The sequence below is a fragment of the Pseudoliparis swirei genome, chromosome 6 (genome assembly GCF_029220125.1).
Source record: "Pseudoliparis swirei isolate HS2019 ecotype Mariana Trench chromosome 6, NWPU_hadal_v1, whole genome shotgun sequence".
NCBI lineage: Eukaryota > Metazoa > Chordata > Actinopteri > Perciformes > Liparidae > Pseudoliparis > Pseudoliparis swirei.
In genome coordinates this window covers 26,092,745-26,120,457 of record NC_079393.1, presented here as the reverse complement: position 1 = coordinate 26,120,457, position 27,713 = coordinate 26,092,745, and the positions used below count along the sequence as shown (strand labels likewise).

Here is a 27,713-nt window from a genome sequence, read left to right as displayed (position 1 = left end):
TCTCCTCTCCTTATGGACGCTTAGGATACACTGAGCACCTCTCTCCTCTCCTCTCCTTATGGACGCTTAGGATACACTGAGCACCTCTCTCTCTCTCTCCTTATGGACGCTTAGGATACACTGAGCACCTCCTCTCTCCTCTCTCCTTATGGACGCTTAGGATACACTGAGCTCCTCTCTCCTCTCTCTCCTTATGGACGCTTAGGATACACTGAGCACCTCCTCTCTCCTCTCTCCTTATGGACGCTTAGGATACACTGAGCCTCTCTCCTCTCTCCTTATGGACGCTTAGGATACACTGAGCACCTCTCTCCTCTCTCCTTATGGACGCTTAGGATACACTGAGCACCTCTCCTCCTCTCTCCTTATGGACGCTTAGGATACACTGAGCACCTCCTCTCTCTCCTTATGGACGCTTAGGATACACTGAGCACCTCTCTCTCCTCTCCTTATGGACGCTTAGGATACACTGAGCACCTCTCCTCTCCTCTCCTTATGGACGCTTAGGATACACTGAGCACCTCCTCTCCTCCTCTCCTTATGGACGCTTAGGATACACTGAGCACCTCTCTCCTCTCCTCCTTATGGACGCTGAGGATACACTGAGCACCTCTCTCCTCTCTCCTTATGGACGCTTAGGATACACTGAGCTCCTCTCTCTCCTCTCTCCTTATGGACGCTTAGGATACACTGAGCACCTCTCCTCTCTCTCCTTATGGACGCTTAGGATACACTGAGCACCTCCTCTCTCTCTCTCCTTATGGACGCTTAGGATACACTGAGCACTCTCTCTCCTCTCTCCTTATGGACGCTTAGGATACACTGAGCTCCTCTCTCCTCTCTCCTTATGGACGCTTAGGATACACTGAGCACCTCCTCTCTCCTTATGGACGCTTAGGATACACTGAGCACCTCTCTCCTCTCTCCTTATGGATGTTTAGGATACACTGAGCTCCTCTTTCCTCTCTCCTTATGGATGCTTAGGATACACTGAGCACCTCTCCTCTCTCTCTCCTTATGGACGCTTAGGATACACTGAGCACCTCTCTCCTCCTCTCCTTATGGACGCTTAGGATACACTGAGCTCCTCTCCTCCTCTCTCCTTATGGACGCTTAGGATACACTGAGCACCTCTCTCTCCTCTCTCCTTATGGACGCTTAGGATACACTGAGCCCTCTCCTCTCCTCTCCTTATGGACGCTTAGGATACACTGAGCACCTCTCATCTCCTCTCCTTATGGACGCTTAGGATACACGGAGCACCTCTCTCCTCTCCTTATGGAAGCTTAGGATACACTGAGCACCTCTCTCCTCTCTCCTTATGGACGCTTAGGATACACTGAGCACCTCTCTCCTCTCTCCTTATGGACTTAGGATACACTGAGCACCTCTCCTCTCTCTCCTTATGGATGCTTAGGATACACTGAGCACCTCTCTCCTCTCCTTATGGACGCTTAGGATACACTGAGCTCCTCTCTCCTCTCTCCTTATGGACGCTTAGGATACACTGAGCACCTCTCTCCTCTCCTCTCTCCTTATGGACGCTTAGGATACACTGAGCACCGCTCTCCTCTCTCCTTATGGACGCTTAGGATACACTGAGCACCTCTCTCCTCTCCTTATGGACGCTTAGGATACACTGAGCACCTCTCTCCTTATGGACGCTTAGGATACACTGAGCACCTCTCTCCTCTCTCCTTATGGACGCTTAGGATACACTGAGCACCTCTCTCCTCTCCTCTCCTTATGGACTAGGATACACTGAGCCCTCTCTCCTCTCCTCTCCTTATGGACGCTTAGGATACACTGAGCACCTCTCTCTCCTCTCTCCTTATGGACGCTTAGGATACACTGAGCACCTCCTCTCTCCCTTATGGATGCTTAGGATACACTGAGCCTCCTCTCCTCTCTCCTTATGGACGTTTAGGATACACTGAGCCTCTCCTCTCTCTCCTTATGGACTTAGGATACACTGAGCACCTCTCTCCTCTCTCCTTATGGACGCTTAGGATACACTGAGCCTCCTCCTCTCCTCTCCTCTCTCCTTATGGGCGCCTAGGATACACTGAGCTCCTCTCCTCTCTCCTTATGGACGCTTAGGATACACTGAGCACCTCCTCTCTCCTCTCTCCTTATGGACGCTTAGGATACACTGAGCTCCTCCTCTCCTCTCTCCTTATGGACTTAGGATACACTGAGCACCTCTCCTCCTCTCTCCTTATGGACGCTTAGGATACACTGAGCTCCTCTCCTCTCCTCTCTCCTTATGGACGCTTAGGATACACTGAGCCTCTCCTCCTCCTCTCTCCTTATGGACGCTTAGGATACACTGAGCACCTCTCTCCTCTCTCCTTATGGACGCTTAGGATACACTGAGCTCTCTCCTCTCCTCTCTCCTTATGGACGCTTAGGATACACTGAGCTCTCTCCTCCTCTCTCCTTATGGACGCTTAGGATACACTGAGCACCTCTCCCTCCTCTCCTTATGGACGCTTAGGATACACTGAGCACCCTCCTCTCCTCTCTCCTTATGGACGCTTAGGATACACTGAGCACCTCTCTCTCCTCTCTCCTTATGGACGCTTAGGATACACTGAGCTCCTCTCTCCTCTCCTCATGGACGCTTAGGATACACTGAGCCTCTCTCTCTCTCCTTATGGACGCTTAGGATACACTGAGCACCTCTCCTCTCTCTCCTTATGGACGTTTAGGATACACTGAGCACCTCTCTCTCCTCTCCTTATGGACGCTTAGGATACACTGAGCACCTCTCCTCTCCTCTCTCCTTATGGACGCTTAGGATACACTGAGCACCTCTCTCCTCTCTCCTTATGGACGCTTAGGAGACACTGAGCACCTCTCCCCCCTCCTTATCGTCGTTACGGATACACTGAGCACCTCTCTCCTCTCCTCTCCTTATGGACGCTTAGGATACACTGAGCCCTCTCTCTCCTCTCTCCTTATGGACGCTTAGGATACACTGAGCACCTCCTCTCTCCTTATGGACGCTTAGGATACACTGAGCCCTCTCTCTCTCTCTCCTTATGGACGCTTAGGATACACTGAGCACCCTCTCTCTCTCCTTATGGACGCTTAGGATACACTGAGCACCTCTCCTCTCTCTCCTTATGGACGCTTAGGATACACTGAGCACCTCTCCTCTCTCCTTATGGACGCTTAGGATACACTGAGCACCTCTCCTCTCTCTCTCCTTATGGACGCTTAGGATACACTGAGCCCTCTCTCCTCTCTCCTTATGGACGCTTAGGATACACTGAGCACCTCTCTCTCCTCTCTCCTTATGGACGCTTAGGATACACTGAGCCCTCCTCTCTCTCTCCTTATGGACGCTTAGGATACACTGGGCTCCTCTCTCCTTATGGACGCTTAGGATACACTGAGCACCTCTCTCCTCTCTCCTTATGGACGCTTAGGATACACTGAGCACCTCTCTCCTCTCCTCTCCTTATGGACGCTTAGGATACACCCCTCTCCTCTCCTCTCTCCTTATGGACGCTTAGGATACACTGAGCACCTCTCCTCTCTCCTTATGGACGCTTAGGATACACTGAGCTCCTCTCTCCTCTCTTTATGGACGCTTAGGATACACTGAGCACCCATCTCCTCTCTCTCTCCTTATGGACGCTTAGGATACACTGAGCACCTCTCTCCTCTCTCCTTATGGACGCTTAGGATACACTGAGCCTCTCTCTCTCTCCTTATGGACGCTAGGATACACTGAGCACCTCTCTCTCTCTCCTTATGGACGCTTAGGATACACTGAGCACCTCTCTCCTCTCTCCTTATGGACGCTTAGGATACACTGAGCACCTCTCCTCTCTCCTTATGGACTTAGGATACACTGAGCACCTCTCTCTCCTCTCTCCTTATGGACGCTTAGGATACACTGAGCTCCTCTCCTCTCTCCTTATGGACGTAGGATACACTGAGCCCTCTCCTCTCCTCTCTCCTTATGGACGCTTAGGATACACTGAGCTCCTCTCTCCTCTCTCTCCTTATGGACGCTTAGGATACACTGAGCACCTCTCTCTCTCCTCCTTATGGATGCTTAGGATACACTGAGCACCTCTCTCCTCTCTCCTTATGGACGCTTAGGATACACGGAGCACCTCTCTCCTCTCCTTATGGAAGCTTAGGATACACTGAGCACCTCTCTCCTCTCCTTATGGACGCTTAGGATACACTGACCTCCTCTCTCCTTATGGACGCTTAGGATACACTGAGCTCCTCTCCTCTCTCCTTATGGACGCTTAGGATACACTGAGCACCTCTCACCTCTCCTCTCTCCTTATGGACGCTTAGGATACACTGAGCACCTCTCTCCTCCTCTCTCCTTATGGACGCTTAGGATACACTGAGCCCTCTCTCTCCTCTCCTTATGGACGCTTAGGATACACTGAGCTCCTCGCTCCTCTCCTTATGGACGCTAAGGATACACTGAGCACCTCTCCTCTCTCCTTATGGACGCTTAGGATACACTGAGCACCTCTCCTCTCCTCTCTCCTTATGGACGCTTAGGATACACTGAGCACCCCTCTCCTCTCTCCTTATGGACGCTTAGGATACACTGAGCACCTCTCTCTCCTCCTCTCCTTATGGACGTTTAGGATACACTGAGCTCCTCTCTCCTCTCTCCTTATGGACGCTTAGGATACACTGAGCACCTCTCTCCTCTCCTCTCTCCTTATGGGCGCTTAGGATACACTGAGCACCTCTCTCCTCTCCTCTCTCCTTATGGACGCTTAGGATACACTGAGCACCTCTCTCCTCTCTCTCCTTATGGACGTTTAGGATACACTGAGCCCTCTCTCCTCTCTCCTTATGGACGCTTAGGATACACTGAGCCCTCTCCTCCTCTCTCCTTATGGACGCTTAGGATACACTGAGCACCTCTCTCCTCTCTCCTTATGGACGCTTAGGATACACTGAGCACCTCTCTCCTCTCTCCTTATGGACGCTTAGGATACACTGAGCACCTCTCTCCTCTCTCCTTATGGACGCTTAGGATACACTGAGCACCTCCTCTCCTCTCCTTATGGACGCTTAGGATACACTGAGCACCTCTCTCTCCTCTCTCCTTATGGACGCTTAGGATACACTGAGCCCTCTCTCTCCTCTCTCCTTATGGGCGCTTAGGATACACTGAGCACCTCTCCTCTCCTCTCTCCTTATGGGCGCTTAGGATACACTGAGCACCTCTCCTCTCCTCTCTCCTTATGGGCGCTTAGGATACACTGAGCCCTCTCTCCTCTCTCCTTATGGACGCTTAGGATACACTGAGCACCTCTCTCCTCTCTCTCCTTATGGACGCTTAGGATACACTGAGCACCTCTCCTCCTCTCCTTATGGACGCTTAGGATACACTGAGCTCCTCCTCCTCTCCTTATGGACGCTTAGGATACACTGAGCACCTCTCTCCTCCTCTCCTTATGGACGCTTAGGATACACTGAGCACCTCTCTCTCCTCTCTCCTTATGGACGCTTAGGATACACTGAGCACCTCCTCTCCTCTCTCCTTATGGACGCTTAGGATACACTGAGCACCTCTCTCATCTCCTCTCCTTATGGACGCTTAGGATACACTGAGCACCTCTCCTCTCTCCTTATGGACGCTTAGGATACACTGAGCACCTCTCCTCTCCTCTCTCCTTATGGACGCTTAGGATACACTGAGCACCCCTCTCCTCTCTCCTTATGGACGCTTAGGATACACTGAGCTCCTCTCCCTCCTCTCCTTATGGACGCTTAGGATACACTGAGCACCTCTCTCCTCTCTCCTTAAGTACGCTTAGGATACACTGAGCACCTCTCCTCTCCTCTCCTTATGGACGCTTAGGATACACTGAGCACCTCTCCTCTCTCTCTCCTTATGGACGCTTAGGATACACTGAGCACCTCTCTCCTCTCCTCTCTCCTTATGGACGCTTAGGATACACTGAGCACCTCTCTCCTCTCCTCTCTGCTTATGGACGCTTAGGATACACTGAGCTCCTCTCCTCTCTCCTTATGGACGCTAGGATACACTGAGCACCTCTCCTCTCCTCTCTCCTTATGGACGCTTAGGATACACTGAGCACCTCTCTCTCCTCTCTCCTTATGGACGCTTAGGATACACTGAGCACCTCTCTCCTCTCCTCTCTCCTTATGGACGCTTAGGATACACTGAGCACCTCTCTCCTCTCTCCTTATGGACGCTTAGGATACACTGAGCACCTCTCTCCTCTCCTCTCTCCTTATGGGTGCTTAGGATACACTGAGCTCCTCTCTCCTTATGGACGCTTAGGATACACTGAGCACCTCTCTCCTTATGGACGCTTAGGATACACTGAGCACCTCTCTCCTCTCTCCTTATGGACGCTTAGGATACACTGAGCACACCTCTCCTCTCCTCTCTCCTTATGGACGCTTAGGATACACTGAGCACCTCTCCTCTCTCTCCTTATGGACGCTTAGGATACACTGAGCACCTCTCTCCTCTCCTCTCTCCTTATGGACGCTTAGGATACACTGAGCACCTCTCTCCTCTCTCTCTCCTTATGGACGCTTAGGATACACTGAGCACCTCTCTCCTCTCTCCTTATGGACGCTTAGGATACACTGAGCACACCTCTCCTCCTCTCTCTCCTTATGGACGTTTAGGATTCACTGAGCTCCTCTCTCCTCTCTCCTTATGGACGCCATACACTGAGCTCCTCTCTCTCCTTATGGACGCTTAGGACACACTGAGCCCTCTCTCCTCTCCTCTCTCCTTATGGACGCTTAGGATACACTGAGCTCCTCTCTCCTCTCCTCTCTCTCCTTATGGACGCTTAGGATACACTGAGCACCTCCCTCTCTCCTTATGGACGCTTAGGATACACTGAGCACCTCCTCCTCTCCTCTCTCCATGGACGCTTAGGATACACTGAGCACCTCTCTCCTCCTCCTCTCCTTATGGACGCTTAGGATACACTGAGCCTCTCCTCTCCTCTCTCCTTATGGACGCTTAGGATACACTGAGCCCTCCTCTCCTCTCTCCTTATGGACGCCAGGATACACTGAGCACCTCTCCTCTCCTCTCCTTATGGACGCTTAGATACACTGAGCCCTCTCTCCTCTCCTTATGGACGCTTAGGATACACTGAGCCCTCTCCTCTCCTCTCTCCTTATGGACGCTTAGGATACACTGAGCACTCCTCCTCCTCTCTCCTTATGGACGCTTAGGATACACTGAGCACCTCTCTCTCCTCTCTCCTTATGGACGCTAGGATACACTGAGCACCTCTCCTCTCTCCTTATGGACGCTTAGGATACACTGAGCATCCCTCCTCTCCTCTCTCCTTATGGACGCTTAGGACACACTGAGCACCTCCTCTCCTCCTCTCCTTATGGACGCTTAGGATACACTGGAGCCCTCTCCTCTCCTCTCTCCTTATGGACGTTTAGGATACACTGAGCACCTCCTCTCCCTCTCTCCTTATGGACGTTAGATACACTGAGCCCTCTCTCCTCTCTCTCTCCTTATGGACGCCAGATACACTGAGCCTCTCCTCTCCCTTATGGACGCTTAGGGACACTGAGCCCTCCTCCTCTCCTTATGGACGCTTAGGACACACTGAGCACCCTCTCATCTCCCTCCTTATGGACGCGAGGGACACACTGAGCTCCCTCTCCTCTCCTTATGGACGCTTAGATACACTGAGCCCTCTCTCCTCTCCCTCCCTTATGGATGCGCCAGGATGACACTGAGCCCTCTCCTCCTTATGGACGCTAGGGATACACTGAGCACCTCCTCCTCTCTCCTTATGGACTTTAGGAGGACACACTGAGCCCTCTCCCTTCTCCTCCTTATGGATGCCCAGGGACACTGAGCCCCTCTCTCCTTATGGACGCGAGATACACTGAGCCCCTCTCCCATGGGACGCTTCAGGATTACACTGAGTCCAATCTCCTCTCCTTGTGGACGCCCAGGATACACTGAGCCCTCTCCCTCTCTCTCCTCCTTTATGGACGCCAGGATACACTGAGCCCTCCTCCTAGGGACCTCTCCTTATGAACGCTTAGGATACACTGAGCCCTCTCCTTATGGATGCTTAGGACAACTGAGCCCTCTCCTCTCTCTTAGGGACTTATGAGACACTGAGCCCTCTCCTCTCCCAGGACGCTAGGATACACTGAGCTCCTCTCCTCTCTCCCATGGATGCTTAGCTTAGAGACACTGAGCCCTCTCCTCCCATGACCTCTTGAGACACCATTCTCCCAAGGACGCCCAGGGATACACTGAGCCCTCTCTCCTCTCCCTCTCCTGATGGACGCCAGGATACACTGAGCCCTCCTCCTCTCCTCTCCTTATGGATGCTTAGGATACACTGAGCTCCCTCCCTCCTCCTCTCCTTATGGACGCTGAGGATACACTGAGCCCTCTCCTCTCCTCTCCTTATGGACGCTTAGGAGACACTCGAGCCCTCCTCCTCTCTCCCAAGGACGCTTAGGATACACCTGAGCTCCCTCCCATGATGCCTTAGGAGACTCCGAGCCTCCATGGACGCTTAGGACACACTGAGCCCCTCCCTCCTTATGGACGCTGAGGGATACACTGGAGTCTCTCTCTCATGACGCTCTCAGAGATGACTGAGTCTCTCTCCTTATGGACGCCAGATACACTGAGCCTCTTTCCTCCTCTCTCAGTGGACGCCTAGGATACACTGAGCCCTCTTCCTCTCCTCTCTCTCCTTATGGACGCTTAGGATACACTGGAGCTCCTCTCCTCTCCTCCTCCTTAGGGACGCTAGGATACACTGGAGCCCTCTCTCCTCTCCTCCTTATGGACGCCAGGAGACACTGAGCTCCTCTCTCCTTATGGACGCTTGAGACAGATACACTGAGCCTCTCCCTCTCCCAATGGACGCTTTTTGTGGATACACTGAGTCTCCCTCCTCTCCTTATGGACGCTTAGGCACACTGAGCTCCCCTCTCCTCTCTCCCTTATGGACGCCAGGAGACACTGAGCCCTCCCACAGACGCCGAGAGACACTGAGTCTCTCCTGATGGATGTTTAGATACACTGAGCTCCCTCCTCTCCTTATGGACGCTTTTAGATACACTGAGCTCCTCCCTCCTCTCCTCTCCTTATGGACGCTTGAGGATACACCTCCGATGCCCTCTCCTCTCCTCTCTCTCCTTATGGACGCTTAGGATACACTGAGCCCTCTCAAGGACTTAGAGACACCGAGATCTCTCCTTATGGATCGCCCAGGATACACTTGAGTCTCCTCCTCTCATGGATGCTTAGGATACACCGAGCCCTCTCCTCTCTCCTTATGCTCGCTTAGGATACACCTGAGTCTCTCCCATGATGCTTAGAGACACTGATTCTCTCTCCTTAAGGACGCTTAGGGAGACAGTCTGAGCCCTCTTCTCCCTCCTTATGGACGTTTAGGATACACTGAGCCCTCTCTCCTTATGGACGCTTTTAGGGTTACACTGAGCCCTCTCTCTGCTTGGGTGATCGCTTTAGAGATACCGAGTCTCTCTCTCCTATGGACGCTTAGGATACACTGAGCCCCCCTGGCGATGCTTAGGAGACACTGAGCTCCCTCCTTATGGACGCTTAGAGGCACTGAGCTCCTCTCTCCCATGACGCTGAGACACTGAGCCTCCCTCCCTTATGGACGCGAGGGACACTGAGTCTCTCTCTCTTATGGACGCCAGGAGACACCTGAGCTCCCACTCATGGACGCTTAGGATACACCTCGAGCCCTCTCTCTCCTTATGGACGCCTTAGGATACACCTCCGAGCTCCCCTCTCCCCTCTCTCTCCTTATGGGATTTGCCAGGGATTGACACTGCCCCTCTCCTCACGGACGCTTAGACACACTGATCTCTCCCCATGATGCTTAGACGCTTTAGGATACACTGAGCCCTCCATCCCTCCTGATGCTTAGACACACTGAGCTCCTCCCAAGGACCTCCAGAGACACCGAGTCTCCTTATGGGACGCCAGGGAGACACTGAGGAGACCTCCTGATCCCCTCCTTATGGATGTTTCAGGACGCTTAGCTCCTCTCTCCCTTCTCCTTATGACGATGCTGAGGATACACTGAGCTCCCTCTCCCAATGATGACATTTAGATACACTGAGCTCCTCCCTCCCATGGACGCCTTTAGGATACACTGAGCCCTCTCTCCTCTCCTCTCTCCATGGACGCTAGGGATACACTGAGCTCCCCCTCTCCTCTCCTCTCCCCCTAGGGACGCTTAGAGTGACACTGAGCCCTCCCCTCCTCTCTCCTTATGGATGCTTAGGAGACACTGGAGCTCCCTCCCTCCTCTCCTCTCTCCTGACGCCAGGATACACCTGAGCCCTCTCCCTCCTCTCTCTTAGGGACGCTTTAGAGACTTGAGACACCAGCCTCATCTCTCCTCCTCTCTCCCTTATGGGACGCCTTAGGATACACTGAGTCTCTCCTCTCCTCTCTCCTTATGGACGCTTAGGATACACTGAGCTCCTCTCTGAGATCCTCCTTATGGGATGCTTGTGGATAATAATTGAGCCCTCTCTCTCCTTATGGACGCTTAGGGATACACTGAGCCCTCCTCCTCTCTCTCTCTCCTTATGGACGCCAGGATACACTGAGCACCTCTCTCCTCTCTCCTTATGGACGCTTAGGGATACACTGAGCTCTCCTCTCCTCCTCTCCTTATGGACGTTTAGGATACACTGAGCACCTCTCTCCTATCCTCTCTCTCCTTATGGACGCTTAGGATTACACTGGAGCCTCTCTCCTCTCCTCTCTCCTTGGACGCTTAGGGATACACTGGAGCTCCTCTCCCTGCTCTCTCCTTATGGGATCGCTTAGGATACACTGAGCTCCTCTCCTCTCTCTCCTTATGGACGCTTAGGATACACTGAGCCCTCTCTCCTCTCTCCTTATGGACCGCTTAGGATACACTGAGCTCCATTCCTCTCCTCTCCCTATCTCCTTAGGACGCTTTAGGATACACTGAGCCCCTCCTCTCCTCTCCCTTATGGACGCAGGATGCATACACTGAGCCCTCTCTCCTCTCTCATGGACGCTTAGGATACACTGAGCACCTCCCTCCTCTCTCTCCTTATGGACGCTTTTTAGGATACACTGAGCCCTCTCCTCTCCTCTCTCCTTATGGACACTTAGGATACACTGAGTCCTCTCTCCTCACTCCTCCTTATGGACGCTTGGGATACACTGAGCCTCTCCTCCTCTCTCTCCTTATGGACGCTTAGGATCACACGAGCTCCTCTCCTCTCTCCTTGTGGATCGCTTTTAGGATACACTGAGCTCCTCTCTCCTCCCTCTTATGGACGCTTAGGATGCACTGAGCCCTCTCTCTCTCCTCTCTCCTTATGGACTTAGATACACTGAGCTCCTCTCTCCTTATGACGTTAGGAGACACTGAGCACCTCTCTCCTCTCTCTATGGACGCTTAGGATACACTGAGCACCTCTCCCTCTCTCCTTATGGACGTTAGGACACACTGAGCTCCTCCTCTCCTCTCCTTATGGACGCTTAGGATACACTGAGCACCTCTCTCCTCTCTCCTTATGGACGCTTAGGATACACTGAGCCCTCCTCCTCTCTCCTTATGGACGCTTAGGATACACTGAGCCTCTCTCCTCTCCTTATGGCTTAGGATACACTGAGCCCTCTCCTCTCTCCTTATGGACGCTTAGGATACACTGAGCACCTCTCCTCCTCTCCTTATGGACGCCAGGATACACTGAGCCCTCCTCCTCTCCCTCCTCTCTCTCCTTATGGACGCTAGGACACACTGAGCCCTCCTCCTCTCCTCCTTATGGACGCTTAGGATACACTGAGCCCTCTCTCCTCCTCCTCTCCTTATGGACGCTTAGGATACACTGAGCCCTCTCTCTCTCTCTCCTTATGGACGCTAGGATACACTGAGCCCTCTCCTCTCTCCTTATGGACGCCAGGATACACTGAGCCCTCTCTCCTCTCCTTATGGACGCTTAGGACACTGAGCTCCTCTCTCCTCTCCTTATGGACGCTTAGGATACACTGAGCCCTCTCCTCCTCTCCTTATGGACGCTTAGGATACACTGAGCACCTCTCTCCTCTCTCTCCTTATGGACGCTTAGGACACACTGAGCACCCTCTCTCCTCCTCCCATGGACGCCAGGATACACTGAGCCCTCTCCCTCCTCTCTCTCCTTATGATTAGGACACTGAGCCCTCCTCCTCCTCCTTATGGACGCCTAGGATACACTGAGCACCCTCTCCTCTCCTCCTGCGGACGCTATGGACGCTTTTAGTTACACTGAGCACCTCTCTCCTTATGGACGCCAGGATACACTGAGCCTCTCTCCTCTCCTCTCCTGGACGCCAGGATACACTGAGCCCCTCCCTCTCCTTATGGACCTTAGGATACACTGAGCCCTCTCTCCTCTCCTCCTTATGGACGCCAGGATACAGCACCTGAGTCTCCTCCTCTCTCCTTATGGACGCTAGGATACACTGAGCACCCTCCTCTCTCCTTATGGACGCTTAGGATACACTGAGCACCTCTCCTCTCCTCTCCTTATGGACGCTAGGATACACTGAGCACCTCTCTCCTCTCTCCTTATGCCTAGGATACACTGAGCACCTCTCCTCTCTCTCCTTATGGACGCTTAGGATACACTGAGCTCCTCTCCTCTCTCCTTATGGACGCTAGGATACACTATGGATTAGGATACACTGAGCCCTCTCTCCTCTCTCCTTATGGACGCTTAGGATACACTGAGCACCTCTCTCCTCTCCTCTCTCCTTATGGACGCTTAGGATACACTGAGCTCCTCTCCTCCTCTCCTTATGGACGCTTAGGATACACCCCTCTCCTCTCCTCTCTCCTTATGGACGCTTAGGATACACTGAGCACCTCTCTCCTCTCCTCTCTCCTTATGGACGCTTAGGATACACTGAGCACCCCTCTCCCCTCCTCTCCTCATGGACGCCTAGGATACACTGAGCTCCGCTCTCCTCTCTCCTTATGGACGCTTAGGATACACTGAGCACCTCTCTCCTCTCCTCTCTCCTTATGGACGCTTAGGATACACTGAGCTCCTCTCTCCTCTCTCTCCTTATGGACGCTTAGGATACACTGAGCTCCTCTCTCCTTATGGACGCTTAGGATACACTGAGCACCTCTCTCATCTCCTCTCCTTATGGACGCTTAGGATACACTGAGCACCTCTCCTCTCTCCTTATGGACGCTTAGGATACACTGAGCACCTCTCTCCTCTCCTTATGGACGCTAGGATACACTGAGCACCTCTCCTCTCCTCTCCTTATGGACGCTTAGGATACACTGAGCACTCTCCTCTCCTCTCTCCTTATGGACGCTTAGGATACACTGAGCCCTCTCTCCTCTCTCTCCTTATGGACGCTTAGGATACACTGAGCACCTCCTCTCCTCTCTCCTTATGGACGCTTAGGATACACTGAGCACCTCTCCCTCCTCCTTATGGACGCTTAGGATACACTGAGCTCCTCTCCTCCTCTCTCCTTATGGACGCTTAGGATACACTGAGCACCTCTCCTCCTCTCCTTATGGACGCTTAGGATACACTGAGCACCTCTCTCCTCTCCTCTCTCCTTATGGACGCTTAGGATACACTGAGCACCTCTCCTCCTCTCTCCTTATGGACGCTTAGGATACACTGAGCCCTCCTCTCCTCTCTCCTTATGGACGCTAGGATACACTGAGCACCTCTCCTCTCTCCTTATGGACGCTTAGGATACACTGAGCACCTCTCTCCTCTCCTCTCCTTATGGACGCTAGGATACACTGAGCCCTCTCCTCCTCTCTCTCCTTATGGACGCTTAGGATACACTGAGCACTCTCCTCTCTCTCTCCTTATGGACGCTTAGGATACACTGAGCACCTCTCTCCTCTCTCCTTATGGACGCTTAGGATACACTGAGCACCTCTCCTCTCATCTCTCCTTATGGATGCTTAGGATAAACTGAGCACCTCTCCTCTCCTCTCCTTATGGACGCTTAGGATACACTGAGCACTCTCCTCCTCTCTCCTTATGGACGCTTAGGACACACTGAGCACTCTCTCCTCCTCTCTCCTTATGGACGCTTAGGATACACTGAGCACCTCTCCCTCTCCTCTCTCCTATGGACGCTTAGGATACACTGAGCTCCTCCTCTCTCCTTATGGACGCTTAGGATACACTGAGCACCTCTCCTCTCCTCTCCTTATGGACGCTTAGGATACACTGAGCACCTCACTCCTCTCCTCTCTCCTTATGGATGCTTAGGATACACTGAGCACCCCTCTCCTCTCTCCTTATGGACGCTTAGGATACACTGAGCACCTCTCCTCTCTCCTTATGGACGCTTAGGAGACACTGAGCACCTCTCTCCTCTCCTTATGGACGCTTAGGATACACTGAGCACCTCTCTCCTCTCTCCTTATGGACTTAGGATACACTGAGCACCTCTCCTCTCTCTCCTTATGGACGCTTAGGATACACGGAGCACCTCTCTCCTCCTCTCCTTATGGACGCTTAGGATACACTGAGCACCTCTCTCCTCTCTCCTTATGGACGCTTAGGATACACTGAGCACCTCCTCTCTCCCTCTCCTTATGGACGCTTAGGATACACTGAGCACCTCTCTCTCTCTCCTTATGGACGCTTAGGATACACTGAGCACCTCCTCCTCTCTCCTTATGGACGCTTAGGATACACTGAGCACCTCTCTCCTCTCTCTCCTTATGGACGCTTAGGATACACTGAGCCTCCTCTCTCCTCTCTCCTTATGGACGCTTAGGATACACTGAGCACCCTCTCCTCTCTCCTTATGGACGCTTAGGATACACTGAGCACCTCTCCCTCCTCTCCTTATGGACGCCAGGATACACTGAGCTCTCCTCTCCTCTCTCCTTATGGACGCTAGGATACACTGAGCACCTCTCTCCTCTCCCTCTCCTTATGGACGCTTAGGATACACTGAGCTCCTCCTCTCCTCTCTCCTTATGGACGCTTAGGATACACTGAGCACCTCTCTCCTCTCTCCTTATGGATGCAGGATACACTGAGCACCTCTCCTCCTCTCCTTATGGACGCTTAGGATACACTGAGCACCTCCTCTCCTCTCCTTATGGACGCTTAGGATACACTGAGCCCTCCTCTCCTCTCTCCTTATGGACGCTTAGGATACACTGAGCACCCTCTCCTCTCTCCTTATGGACGCTAGGATACACTGAGCACCTCTCCTCCTCTCTCCTTATGGACGCTTAGGATACACTGAGCCCTCTCCTCTCCTCTCTCCTTATGGACGCTAGGATACACTGAGCACCTCTCTCTCCTCTCTCCTTATGGACGCTTAGGATACACTGAGCACCTCTCTCTCCTCTCTCCTTATGGACGCTTAGGACACACTGAGCACCTCTCCTCCTCTCTCCTTATGGACGCTTAGGATACACTGAGCACCTCTCTCCTCCTCTCCTTATGGACGCTTAGGATACACTGAGCACCTCTCTCCTCTCTCCTTATGGACGCTTAGGATACACTGAGCCCTCTCCTCCTCTCCTTATGGCTTAGGATACACTGAGCCCTCCTCTCCTCTCTCCTTATGGACGCTTAGGAGACACTGAGCACCTCTCTCTCCTCTCTCCTTATGGACGCTTAGGATACACTGAGCACCTCTCTCTCTCTCTCCTTATGGACGCTTAGGATACACTGAGCTCCTCTCTCCCTCTCTCCTTATGGTCGTTAGGATACACTGAGCACCTCTCTCCTCTCCTCTCTCCTTATGGACGCTTAGGATACACTGTGCACCTCTCTCTCTCTCTCTCCTTATGGACGCTAGGATACACTGAGCTCCTCTCTCTCCTCTCTCCTTATGGACGCTTAGGATACACTGAGCCCTCTCTCTCCTCTCCTTATGGACGCTTAGGATACACTGAGCACCTCTCTCTCTCTCTCCTTATGGACGCTAGGATACACTGAGCACCTCTCTCCTCTCTCCTTATGGACGCTTAGGATACACTGAGCACTCTCCTCTCCTCTCTCCTTATGGACGCTTAGGATACACTGAGCCCTCTCCTCTCTCTCTCCTTATGGACGCTTAGGATACACTGAGCACCTCCTCTCCTCTCTCCTTATGGACGCTAGGATACACTGAGCACCTCTCTCCTCTCTCCTTATGGACGCTTAGGATACACTGAGCACCTCTCTCATCTCCTCTCCTTATGGACGCTTAGGATACACTGAGCACCTCTCTCCTCTCCTCTCTCCTTATGGACGCTTAGGATACACTGAGCTCCTCCTCCTCCCCTCCTTATGGACGCTTAGGATACACTGAGCACCTCACTCCTCTCCTCTCTCCTTATGGATGCTTAGGATACACTGAGCACCCCTCTCCTCTCTCCTTATGGACGCTTAGGATACACTGAGCACCTCTCTCCTCTCCTCTCCTTATGGACGCTTAGGATACACTGAGCACCTCTCCTCTCCTCTCTCCTTATGGACGCTTAGGATACACTGAGCTCCTCTCCTCTCTCCTTATGGATGCTTAGGATACACTGAGCACCTCTCTCCTCCTCTCCTTATGGACGTTTAGGATACACTGAGCACCTCTCCTCTCTCCTTATGGACGCTTAGGAGACACTGAGCACCTCTCTCCTCTCCTTATGGACGTTTAGGATACACTGAGCCCTCTCTCTCTCTCCTTATGGACGCTTAGGATACACTGAGCACCTCTCTCCTCTCTCCTTATGGATAGGATACACTGAGCACCTCCTCTCCTCTCTCCTTATGGACGCCAGGATACACTGAGCACCTCTCTCCTCTCCTCTCTCCTTATGGACGCTTAGGATACACTGAGCTCCTCTCTCCTCTCCTCTCTCCTTATGGGCTTAGGATACACTGAGCCTCTCCTCCTCTCCTCTCTCCTTATGGACGCTAGGATACACTGAGCACCTCTCTCCTCTCCTTATGGACGCTTAGGATACACTGAGCACCTCTCCCTCCTCTCCTTATGGACGCTTAGGACACACTGAGCACCTCTCCTCTCCTTATGGACGCTTAGGATACACTGAGCCCTCTCCTCTCCTCTCCTTATGGACGCTTAGGATACACTGAGCACCTCCTCTCCTCTCTCCTTATGGACGCTTAGGATACACTGAGCACCTCTCCTCTCTCCTTATGGACGCTTAGGAGACACTGAGCACCTCTCTCCTCTCCTTATGGACGTTTAGGATACACTGAGCACCTCCTCTCTCCTTATGGACGCTGGAGACACTGAGCACCTCTCTCCTCTCCTTATGGACGTTTAGGATACACTGAGCACCTCTCCTCTCTCCTTATGGACGCTTAGGATACACTGAGCTCCTCTCCTCTCCTTATGGACGTTTAGGATACACTGAGCACCTCTCTCCTCTCCTTATGGACGCTTAGGATACACTGAGCACCTCTCTCCTCTCCTTATGGACGCTAGGATACACTGAGCTCCTCTCTCCTCTCCCCTCTCCTCTCTCCTTATGGACGCTAGGATACACTGAGCACCTCTCCTCTCTCCTTATGGACGCTTAGGATACACTGAGCACCTCTCTCTCTCTCTCCTTATGGACGCTTAGGATACACTGAGCACCTCTCTCCTCTCTCCTTATGGACGCTTAGGATACACTGAGCCCTCCTCTCTCTCTCCTTATGGACGCTTAGGATACACTGAGCACCTCTCTCTCCTCTCTCCTTATGGACGCTTAGGATACACTGAGCCCTCTCTCCTCTCTCCTTATGGACGCTTAGGATACACTGAGCACCTCTCTCCTCTCTCCTTATGGACGCTTAGGATACACAGAGCACCTCTCTCTCTCTCCTTATGGACGCTTAGGATACACTGAGCCCTCTCTCCTCTCTCCTTATGGACGCTGAGGATACACTGAGCACCTCTCTCCTCTCTCCTTATGGACGCCAGGATACACTGAGCACCTCCTCTCTCTCCTTATGGACGCTTAGGATACACTGAGCACCCTCTCCTCTCCTTATGGACGCTTAGGATACACTGAGCACCCTCCTCTCCTCTCCTTATGGACGTTAGGATACACTGAGCACCTCTCCTCCTCTCCTTATGGACGCTTAGGATACACTGAGCACTCTCTCCTCTCTCCTTATGGACGCTTAGGATACACTGAGCACCTCTCTCTCTCCTTATGGCGACACTGAGCACCTCCTCTCTCCTTATGGACGCCAGGATACACTGAGCACCTCTCTCCTCTCTCTCCTTATGGACGCTTAGCATACACTGAGCACCTCTCTCCTCTCTCCTTATGGACGCTTAGGGTACACTGAGCACACCTCTCCTCCTCTCTCTCCTTATGGACGTTTAGGATTCACTGAGCTCCTCTCTCCTCTCTCCTTATGGACGCTTAGGATACACTGAGCCCTCTCTCCTCTCTCCTTATGGACGCTTAGGATACACTGAGCACCTCTCTCTCTCTCCTTATGGACCTTAGGATTCACTGAGCTCCTCTCTCCTCTCTCCTTATGGACGCTTAGGATACACTGAGCTCCTCTCTCCTCTCCTCTCTCTCCTTATGGACGCTTAGGATACACTGAGCTCCTCTCCTCTCTCCTTATGGATGTTTAGGATACACTGAGCTCCTCTCTCCTCTCTCTCCTTATGGACGCTTAGGATACACTGAGCCCTCTCTCCTCTCCTCTCTCCTTATGGACGCTTAGGATACACTGAGCACCTCTCTCTCCTCTCCTTATGGACGCTAGGATACACTGAGCCTCTCCTCTCTCCTTATGGACGCTTAGGATACACTGAGCACCTCCTCTCCTCTCTCCTTATGGACGCTTAGGATACACTGAGCACTCTCCTCCTCTCTCCTTATGGACGCCTAAGATACACTGAGCACCTCTCTCCTCTCTCTCCTTATGGACGCTTAGGATACACTGAGCACCTCTCTCCCCTCCTCCTCTCCTTATGGACATTTAGGATACACTGAGCACCTCCTCCTCTCCTTATGGACTTAGGATACACTGAGCACCCTCTCGTCTCTCCTTATGGACGCTTAGGAGACACTGAGCACCTCTCTCCTTATGCCTTAGGATACACTGAGCACCTCTCCTCTCTCTCCTTATGGACGCCTTAGGATACACTGACTCTCTCCTCTCTCCTTATGGACGCTTAGGATACACTCAGCTCCTCTCTCCCTATGGACGCTTAGGATACACTGAGCACCTCTCTCCTCTCTCCTTATGGACGCTTAGGATACACTGAGCCTCTCCCTCTCCTTATGGACGCTTAGGATACACTGAGCATCCTCTCTCCTTATGGACTTAGGATACACTGAGCCTCCTCTCCTCTCTCCTTATGGACCCTTAGGATACACTGAGCTCTCCTCCTCTCCTACTGAGCACCTCTCCTCTCTCTCCTTATGGACGCTTAGGATACACTGAGCACCTTCTCTCCTCTCCTTATGGACGCTAGGACACTGAGCACCTCTCTCCTCTCTCCTTATGGACTTAGGATACACTGAGCACCCTCTCCTCTCCTCTCCTTATGGACATTTAGGATACACTGAGCACCTCTCCTCTCTCCTTATGGACGCTTAGGAGACACTGAGCACCTCTCTCCTCTCCTTATGGACGTTTAGGATACACTGAGCACCTCTCTCCTCTCCTTATGGACGCTTAGGATACACTGAGCACCTCTCTCCTCTCTCCTATGGACCTTATGGATACACTGAGCACCTCTCTCCTCTCTCCCTATGGAACACTGAGCCCTCTCCTCTCTCCTTATGGACGTTTAGGATACACTGAGCTCCTCTCTCCTCTCCTATCTCCTTATGGACGCTTAGGATACACTGAGCTCCTCTCCTCTCTCCTTATGGACGCTTAGGATACACTGAGCACCTCTCCTCTCTCCTTATGGACGTTTAGGATACACTGAGCACCTCTCTCCTCCTCTCCTTATGGACGCTTAGGATACACTGAGCACCTCTCCTCTCCTCTCTCCTTATGGACGTAGGATACACTGAGCTCCTCCTCCTCCTCTCCTTATGGACGCTTAGGATACACTGAGCACCTCTCTCCTCTCCTCTCTCCTTATGGACGCATAGGATACACTTAGCTCCTCTCTCCTTATGGACGCTTAGGATACACTGAGCTCCTCTCTCCTTATGGACGCTTAGGATACACTGCGCACCTCTCTCCTTATGGACGTTTAGGAGACACTGAGCACCTCTCTCCTCTCCTCTCCTTATGGACGCTTAGGATACACTGAGCACCTCTCCTCTCTGCTTATGGACGTTTAGGAGACACTTAGCTCCTCTCTCCTCTCCTCTCTCCTTATGGACATTTAGGATACACTGAGCACCTCTCTCCTCTCCTCTCTCCTTATGGACGTTTAGGATACACTGAGCACCTCTCTCCTCTCCTTATGGACGTTTAGGATACACTGAGCACCTCTCTCCTCTCCTTATGAACGTTTTAGGATACACTGAGCACCTCTCTCCTTATGGACGTTTAGTATACACTGAGTACCTCTCTCCTCTTCTCTCCGTATGGATGAATTTCCATCTCTCCATCACACATAATTAACTCTCCTTCCACCCCGGAGTCTTTGTGACACTAGGAAGAAGAGGGAATTAGGGTGCCTACACATCGGGGACCCAAGTACACTTCGCTAACCCCCTAATGTTGGATTGGTGTGTGAACTGGGCCGCTATCTGGAATATGTGGTTAGGAGGACTAAGCTTCCGTCTTATTTCGGCATCTCCTGAGCAAAGTTTCGAAATTCCTCCATGAAATACTCGCTTGAAGCTTGAAGCTTAGGAAAACTGGTTAATACATACGAAAATCCTAAATTAGATTTATGGGATAATTTGAAACGTATGGACAATTCAAACAACAGAACGATGCCATGACAAACAGAGGAAAAGTGAGGCTGCAATACCAGAAAGTGAAGAATGTGGTCAGGATTGGGCAATATATCAATAATATTTATACATATCGTGATATGAGACTCTGTAGCAGGGGTGTTCAATTCAAATTCATTGAGGTCGAGTTGAGAGAATTTCTTCATGCAAAAGCTCCGGAACATCATAATAATGTCTATTATATTGAAGTAGCTTAACAGTTGTATTAACGTCTGTCTGTGTGTCATTTCAAATATTGAACAATATCTATTCTCAGATTTGAAATTTAACTGGATGAATTATAAATCACATATATTTTAATGATATCTATATATTTGCTAATTTCAAAGTTAAATAAGGGCAACATTTATTTTGATAAAAAATGAATTTATTAAGAACTTCTTTTCTTTATATATTTATATAATATATTTAAGCAGTTATATTTATATTAAAACTAAACAGCTATCAATAAGACAGCCATCTGTAGTGGTGTGAAACTAACCAATATTATTTCCCAAACACTGTGTGCAGCCCAACTGAAACATAACTCCTCTGTTTTTACATGACTATCTCTACTCTGAATGCAACATGTAACACACACATGGATGTGATGGCCACGTTACTGACTGGGAGCCGCGGTGCAGTAGTGGAGCGGTCGGAGCAGAGGAGTGAGCAGGTACTGCTGGGCCATGCCGGGCTTCCCCTGCACCATGAACAGAACCGCCCTGGTGGCCACACGCTGGTGCTGCTGGGCTGTCAGCTTGTCCTTGAAGTGCAGGAGGTCCAGGATCTAGACAACAACAACAACAACAACAAATATAACTTAAATTAGCAAAATTCTGCAGTCCAAACTCACTCATCAGGGGTCTATAGAAGTTGAATCAGAAAGTGTGTCTGGGAACTCTGATGGATGTTTACAATGGACAATTGTCATTTAAATCTGTGTACATTCACATGAAAGCGGGCGTTTGGCATCATTTGACCCTTTTAAACTGGTAGAAATGACTATTTATTTAAATCTATTTTGCCACTGGAGGCCAGGTGAATGCCTCAAGGTTGTTTATTCCTGATGTGACAGCTTCAGTCTCTAACGTATACCCTTTAAACTTAATGCATTACTTTTGACACATACTGAAGGATAAGTGTAGACTTAAAATCCATATATACATTTTTAATGATTGAATATTAACTGAAATGACGACCAATAAAGTTGTTCTAATTTCCTAACTGACATTTAATTGAAAACAAGATAGAAGTAATCCTTTCCAAAGTCACATTCAGTCACATGAGACTAGTCCATGTCTGTGATTGGTCACATAGTGCAGACACCGCTCCTTCTATGTGAACGTGCTCATAGCCAGATTGTGGAACCCTTGTTTTGATTTATGTAATGTCACACGGCTGTGTGACAGCTTAGTGTGTGTGTGTCTGTCTGTCTGTGTGTGCAGTGAGCTGACCTGATGACAGACTTGTCTGTAGTAGGTATCTGCTGAGGCAGACTGTTGAGGGCAGGTCACCAGGATCCTGGCCACACAGTCACATTTCCTCCAGTCGGAGTCGCCCCCTAGAGGACAGAAACAGAAATTCACTCGGATTTGGATTCATCAAGTAGATGTTCCCGTCTATAAAAAATCTCTATTAAAAAGCTGAACTACAAAACATGAAGTAAATGATATAGAAGGAAACAGAGTGAGGGAGCCAGATAATTCAGTGGAACTTAATAAACAATGACATCATTAGTCGTTACACCCTTCCACATCTTTTCTTTTCATTTTAAAATACACTATACTTGTTATACGTTTGTTGTTTACCATATTTATCTATTAATGCACTATTTGTATTGTTTTTATTATATTGTTATTGTTTTATTCTATATCTATCTTTATCGTTGTGTACCTTTCAGTGAGTCAAATTACTTCTATGTGCAACGTACTTTGCCAATAGATGATTCTGATTAGTTCTGTTATTGTTCAGGTTCAACTACTAACATGTATAACGTCTGAGTGGATATTTACATCTCAACTTGCCTCAGTCACACAGCGTTCATCGCCACTTTCCCTCGTTCCATCTTCCCCTCTCGCTCACCTGTTCCTCCCTCCAAGATGGCTCTGACTACAGCCTGGACACCCTTCGGCTGCATCAGGAGCTGAGACAGCAGCTGACCACACAGACGCTTCAGCCAGGTGGGAGCTGATCCCGAGGCTGGCCTGCTGCTGGGACCACGGGAGCTTCCCCCTGCACCGGACTAAAGGAGGGACAGCACTTCAAAAACAACTCTGATCCATCCAATCACAGACCTCTCAGGCTATGGGAACAATCCGGCACAATTAAAACGCACTGTATGTGAATGAGGCTTGTTTACAAATAAACTCCATGGGATAACCTAAATAATTGATCATCAAATAAAAGCCAATCAAATAAAATGTCACCATGTACAGTGGTTTTGATGAAATCATTCAAAAACTCAAAACTGTTTCCATTACAGCTGACATTGGGTGAAGGCAGGGTTCACCTGGACAGCCAACCGTCCACGATCACATTCAAACCTACGGGAAATGTATAATTCACGACCTGAGCTGCGTGTCTTTGGACTGTGGGGAGGAAGCCCACGCTGACACGGGGAGAACATTGAATTGTCTTGGCTTGCTGTTCTTTCAGGGCTTGGACACCGTTAGCATCTTAACCAGGGCAGCAACAATACAATAGAACAATTTCAAATATTGATAAGCTAATAATAATAAAACACACTCCTAATTCCAGTTGACGATGCCATAACCCCCACCACCAAACACACACCTGTTTGGGTCCACCTTGGAGGATCAGCAGCTCCTTGATCATCATTGGCTGGTAGACTTTTCCTACAAGACTTTTGAGCGCCTCCTTGCAAGTTTGACATTCCTCAGCACTGAGCTCCTGCATCGGAAAAGGTGTACAAGACACACATTATTTATTTTTTTAAGTGCCTTTTATTTGTCTCGACTACGTTTTACCTGACGCCTTACCTTCCTCTCCTGTGTGCCGCTTCTCTCTGTGCGGCACGGCTGGTAGCCGAGCTGGCACAACGCTGCCAACACGTCTCCCAGGTGCCGCGTGAACACCAATGTGGCGAGCGACGACAGCTCCGCCAACTGCAATAGAACGGTTGTGGTGGTGAAAAGCCGGCGTCCAGCCGCTGGCGCTGGCCCGCCGCGGATAAGTTTGTCCACCATGGCCCCGAACGCTGACCTGCGACCCAGTGGCACACCGACTCCAGTGGCCAGGTACGGGCAGAGCCCCAGAGAAACCACAAACTGAAGGGCCGCTCCAAGTGTCTGCTGCTGCCCGACGCCGAGGACATCGGGAGGTAAACGTGGCGCCATCTCCGGGGTGCGCTGCCTCGATGCAGACGGAGCGGGGGTGTGCTGGAAAAGCTCGAGTTCCGCTGACAGGTGCCGCACTAAGGTGAGGAGCAGGAGGAAACACTCCTGGACAAAACCCCAGGCGGCGTCCTCCGTGTCGCTGTCGAACCAGCCCGCCGCCGCCATCACATCCTCCCGGAGCCGCCTCACCTCCTCAAAGACGCTGTCGCTCTGGAGCCGCTCATGAAGAAGGGCCCTGTTGGCCCGCAGCACTGCCAGGAGAGCCTCTTGGTGTGAGGACTGAGCATCATGTGCAGACGCTTCTAGAGACGACACAAAGCATTGCGGGTTGTGTATGACATAATGTATAATTCTAGATATAGCCTGTTTTCCAGTGTCACACTGTATGTTCAGTCACCCAACTGTGCACGCCCCATCAGGGGCTACGTCACAGAGGGTGGCAGAAAATTATAATTAACATGAATAAGAATGTTCTCTCATTTGTCTGGTGCTGTCAAAACACTGACTAGCATTCATTCCTCCCACATCGCGCGAATTCGTCAGTTAGCTAATGTTATGCATAGTACAAATGGCAACGTGACGAAGAAGCTAGTCAAATTAAAATACAGGGCTCTCAAGTCTCACGCATTGAGCGTGAGACTCACGCATTTCGGTCTTATCTCACGCACTCCCGCCACACATCGAATTCCTCACGCTGAAAAAACCTCTCGGCTATTTAATGCTTGAATGCCGTCAACAACTCTTTTCGGCTCGATGCTGGCGCGCGCAACGGTCAGCTGTATCGGGTGCTGATGGAAATCTCACGCTTGCCTGTCTTCAAAACTTGAGAGCCCTGAAAATAACATTACATTTAGTTAAATGCGCAATTAAACGCATGCGTACGAAAAGCGTGCACAGGAAATGCTATCTATAAGATGCTAGTTATGTTTACAACCAGGCTAATCATTGTCTCAGAATTGGTTGTTATAATTAACGTTACCTTGTCAGGCTGTCATACTCGTTAGTTAAGTTATCCACTCACCAAGAGGTTTCGTAAGAATGTGTATCGCTGAGAGGATCACTGGAGTCCCCAGAGTCATCTCGCCATCACATGTACAACTCACTTTAGTTACAGCACTTGTTCGCTGCTACGTCGCTTGTGCTAACGTATGCTAACATTTCAAATTGGCGCTGAATATATACGTCATCACGCATCGTCCCATGGATACGAGGTGCGCATGCGCCGCAGTCAGACTCTGAAAGACGGCAGAAAGTCCCCAGAAGGGCTTGTGTAATTGGCTTTACAGAATACTACAACATACCGTCTAATATGTTAATAGTAATGTTGATATATTAAAAGCATGTTTATTCGCCCTTCATTGTAAAATGTCTGCCATGACATTGTGTAGAATTTGTGGGGATGTCAACGATTTAGGCAAACGGACTACATTTCTGGAAAGTTTTAGCAATTCTGATTTTAATTACATTATAGCGAAATATTCATATCTGACCAGTCACCAGAGAACGCTTATATACACAGTGCATCATTTTTTGTAATGTTTTATTTTAAGTAGGCCTACAGGGGGGGAAAAAATGGCCTTTAATTGCTCAATGAATTTGGTCCTAAATTACCACAATAAATAGCCTGCGCCATCATTGCCTGCCATTATGAATCTAAATCAAAACATATCCAGTTTGTGTCACTTATACTTAACGAGGGCAGTTGTTTTTAATTTACGTTCAGCAAGACAAATTAATTAAATCCCCCATTATCATGAGGCTACAATATTTATGCATGTTATTGAGAGAAAGAAAAAATAGATTTGCTTGCATGCTACAAGAGTATCATTGAGTCCAACAGCACTTATTCAAGTTCACTTGAGGACCCCTCTGGTTATGGTACAGTGCCCCCTGCTGTAAATTAGAAACTTGAAATACAGTAATAACTGATGAAAGCCAAATTATCAATTTTCATAAATATTACCATTATAGATTAAGTGTACCATTGACTAACATAATACAGATGTAAAGTAAAGCTATACCAAGTTAATAGCGTTCAGTTAACATGGCCACTGGGCATTACTCTACAGGTTCATATAATAATAAAAAGCCACTTTGAAGCAACATTTTATTGGCATCAGGTTTAACAGAATCAGAAGTAAGTCACCGGAACAAAAGGACCTGCAAAAGCAGACACCAGTCAATCGCTTAGTATTGATCATTAGGCATTGTTGCATCTTACCACAGAGGACTTTCAGAAGGCACCTTTGGTTGCACCACTTTGCTCAGCAGTTGTGCCGACGGCTCCGGGTAGCGGCATGCGTGGTGGGCGAACGGACCTTCCTGGGGCGTAGCGGGTTTGAGCAAATACCCTTCTTCCCCTCTGGTAGCTTGAACGAGAGCTCAGAGTGTAAATCGGATCCAGAGCAGACACGTCACTGAAAACTGACTCGGGGGCTTTTTCCACAGCATCGTAGCCGTCGGCCGGTTCAGGCCTCCAGCGATCGTAAGCACGATCCAGGCCGCCATCTGGAGCACTATACCCTACATGAGCAACCTCATAGGCAGGGACCTCAGGACTGTTGTAGTGGCCATCACCATCAGAGCCAATGCCAAACACATCACCCACAGCCATGTTGTTGAAACTGCCAGGTCCAGGCCTGAAAAAGCCATGTTGAGGAGCATGAAGTCCAGTAGCTTGGTTAAAGCTTGGGTTGGGTAGACTTGGCAGAGGGGAGCTGCTGCTGCCGCTAGGGTCAGAACTCACGCCCATCCCACTGAACCAAACCCCAGAAGAAAGTGGCCATCCCATGAAGCGAAGATCGGCACCAGGTTCTGGGGGTGAGACAAACTTTACTTCAGTAAACCAGTGTCATTTTAAGGCCGTTCCAATATTCATTCAAACCATCCAGTGTCTTCTTACCTTTCCCCATAGGAAAACATGTAATGCACCCAATTAGCAGATAGGAAATCCATAACACCCTAAGAATAGACACATTTTTAATTCACAAGTTTACAGTAGCAATTTGGGATTTTACAGTAATTAACTTACCTCATTCTAGTACAACCAAGTTAATAAGTTGGATACTGGGCTAAGGATTTGTTAGATGATGAGAATAAATTTTAAATTCCGAGCTAACAACGAGGTTACACCAGTGATCAGCGAAACCGTCGTCATTTATAATAAACACCTTCTCATTCCTGCTAACAGCTGTGCCTATTTCAACAGAACCCTCTCTATAGTGTTAAACTACGGGAGCACCCTTTAAATGACTGAATGATGATTACTGATTGGGAACAGCTGGTGATGAAGGACACCTGTTGTGTGGCAGATTGACCTCCATGTTAAAGAGCAAACACTAGATATGTGTGTGTATATATTTATATACAGTATATATATATATATATTTTTTTTTAGATGTCAATATATACATATTTTTTTATTTAAAAATATATA

At 50.1% G+C, this 27,713-nt stretch overlaps 1 protein-coding gene across 1 annotated transcript in view; it reads right to left on the bottom strand.

The window, feature by feature from the left end:
* The window catches only part of tango6 (transport and golgi organization 6 homolog (Drosophila)), a 43,173-nt gene extending 17,762 nt beyond the window's left edge, over positions 1-25,411 (bottom strand). Inside the window, exons 1-6 of the mRNA XM_056416551.1 lie at positions 25,299-25,411; positions 23,921-24,579; positions 23,715-23,831; positions 23,004-23,163; positions 22,376-22,482; positions 21,546-21,708 (exon numbers count right to left, since the gene is read on the bottom strand). Coding sequence (XP_056272526.1) covers positions 21,546-21,708; positions 22,376-22,482; positions 23,004-23,163; positions 23,715-23,831; positions 23,921-24,579; positions 25,299-25,356 — 1,264 coding nt within the window. The 5' untranslated portion in view covers positions 25,357-25,411. The remainder of the gene's footprint in view (positions 1-21,545; positions 21,709-22,375; positions 22,483-23,003; positions 23,164-23,714; positions 23,832-23,920; positions 24,580-25,298) is intronic.
* Between the last annotated feature and the right edge of the window lie 2,302 nt (positions 25,412-27,713).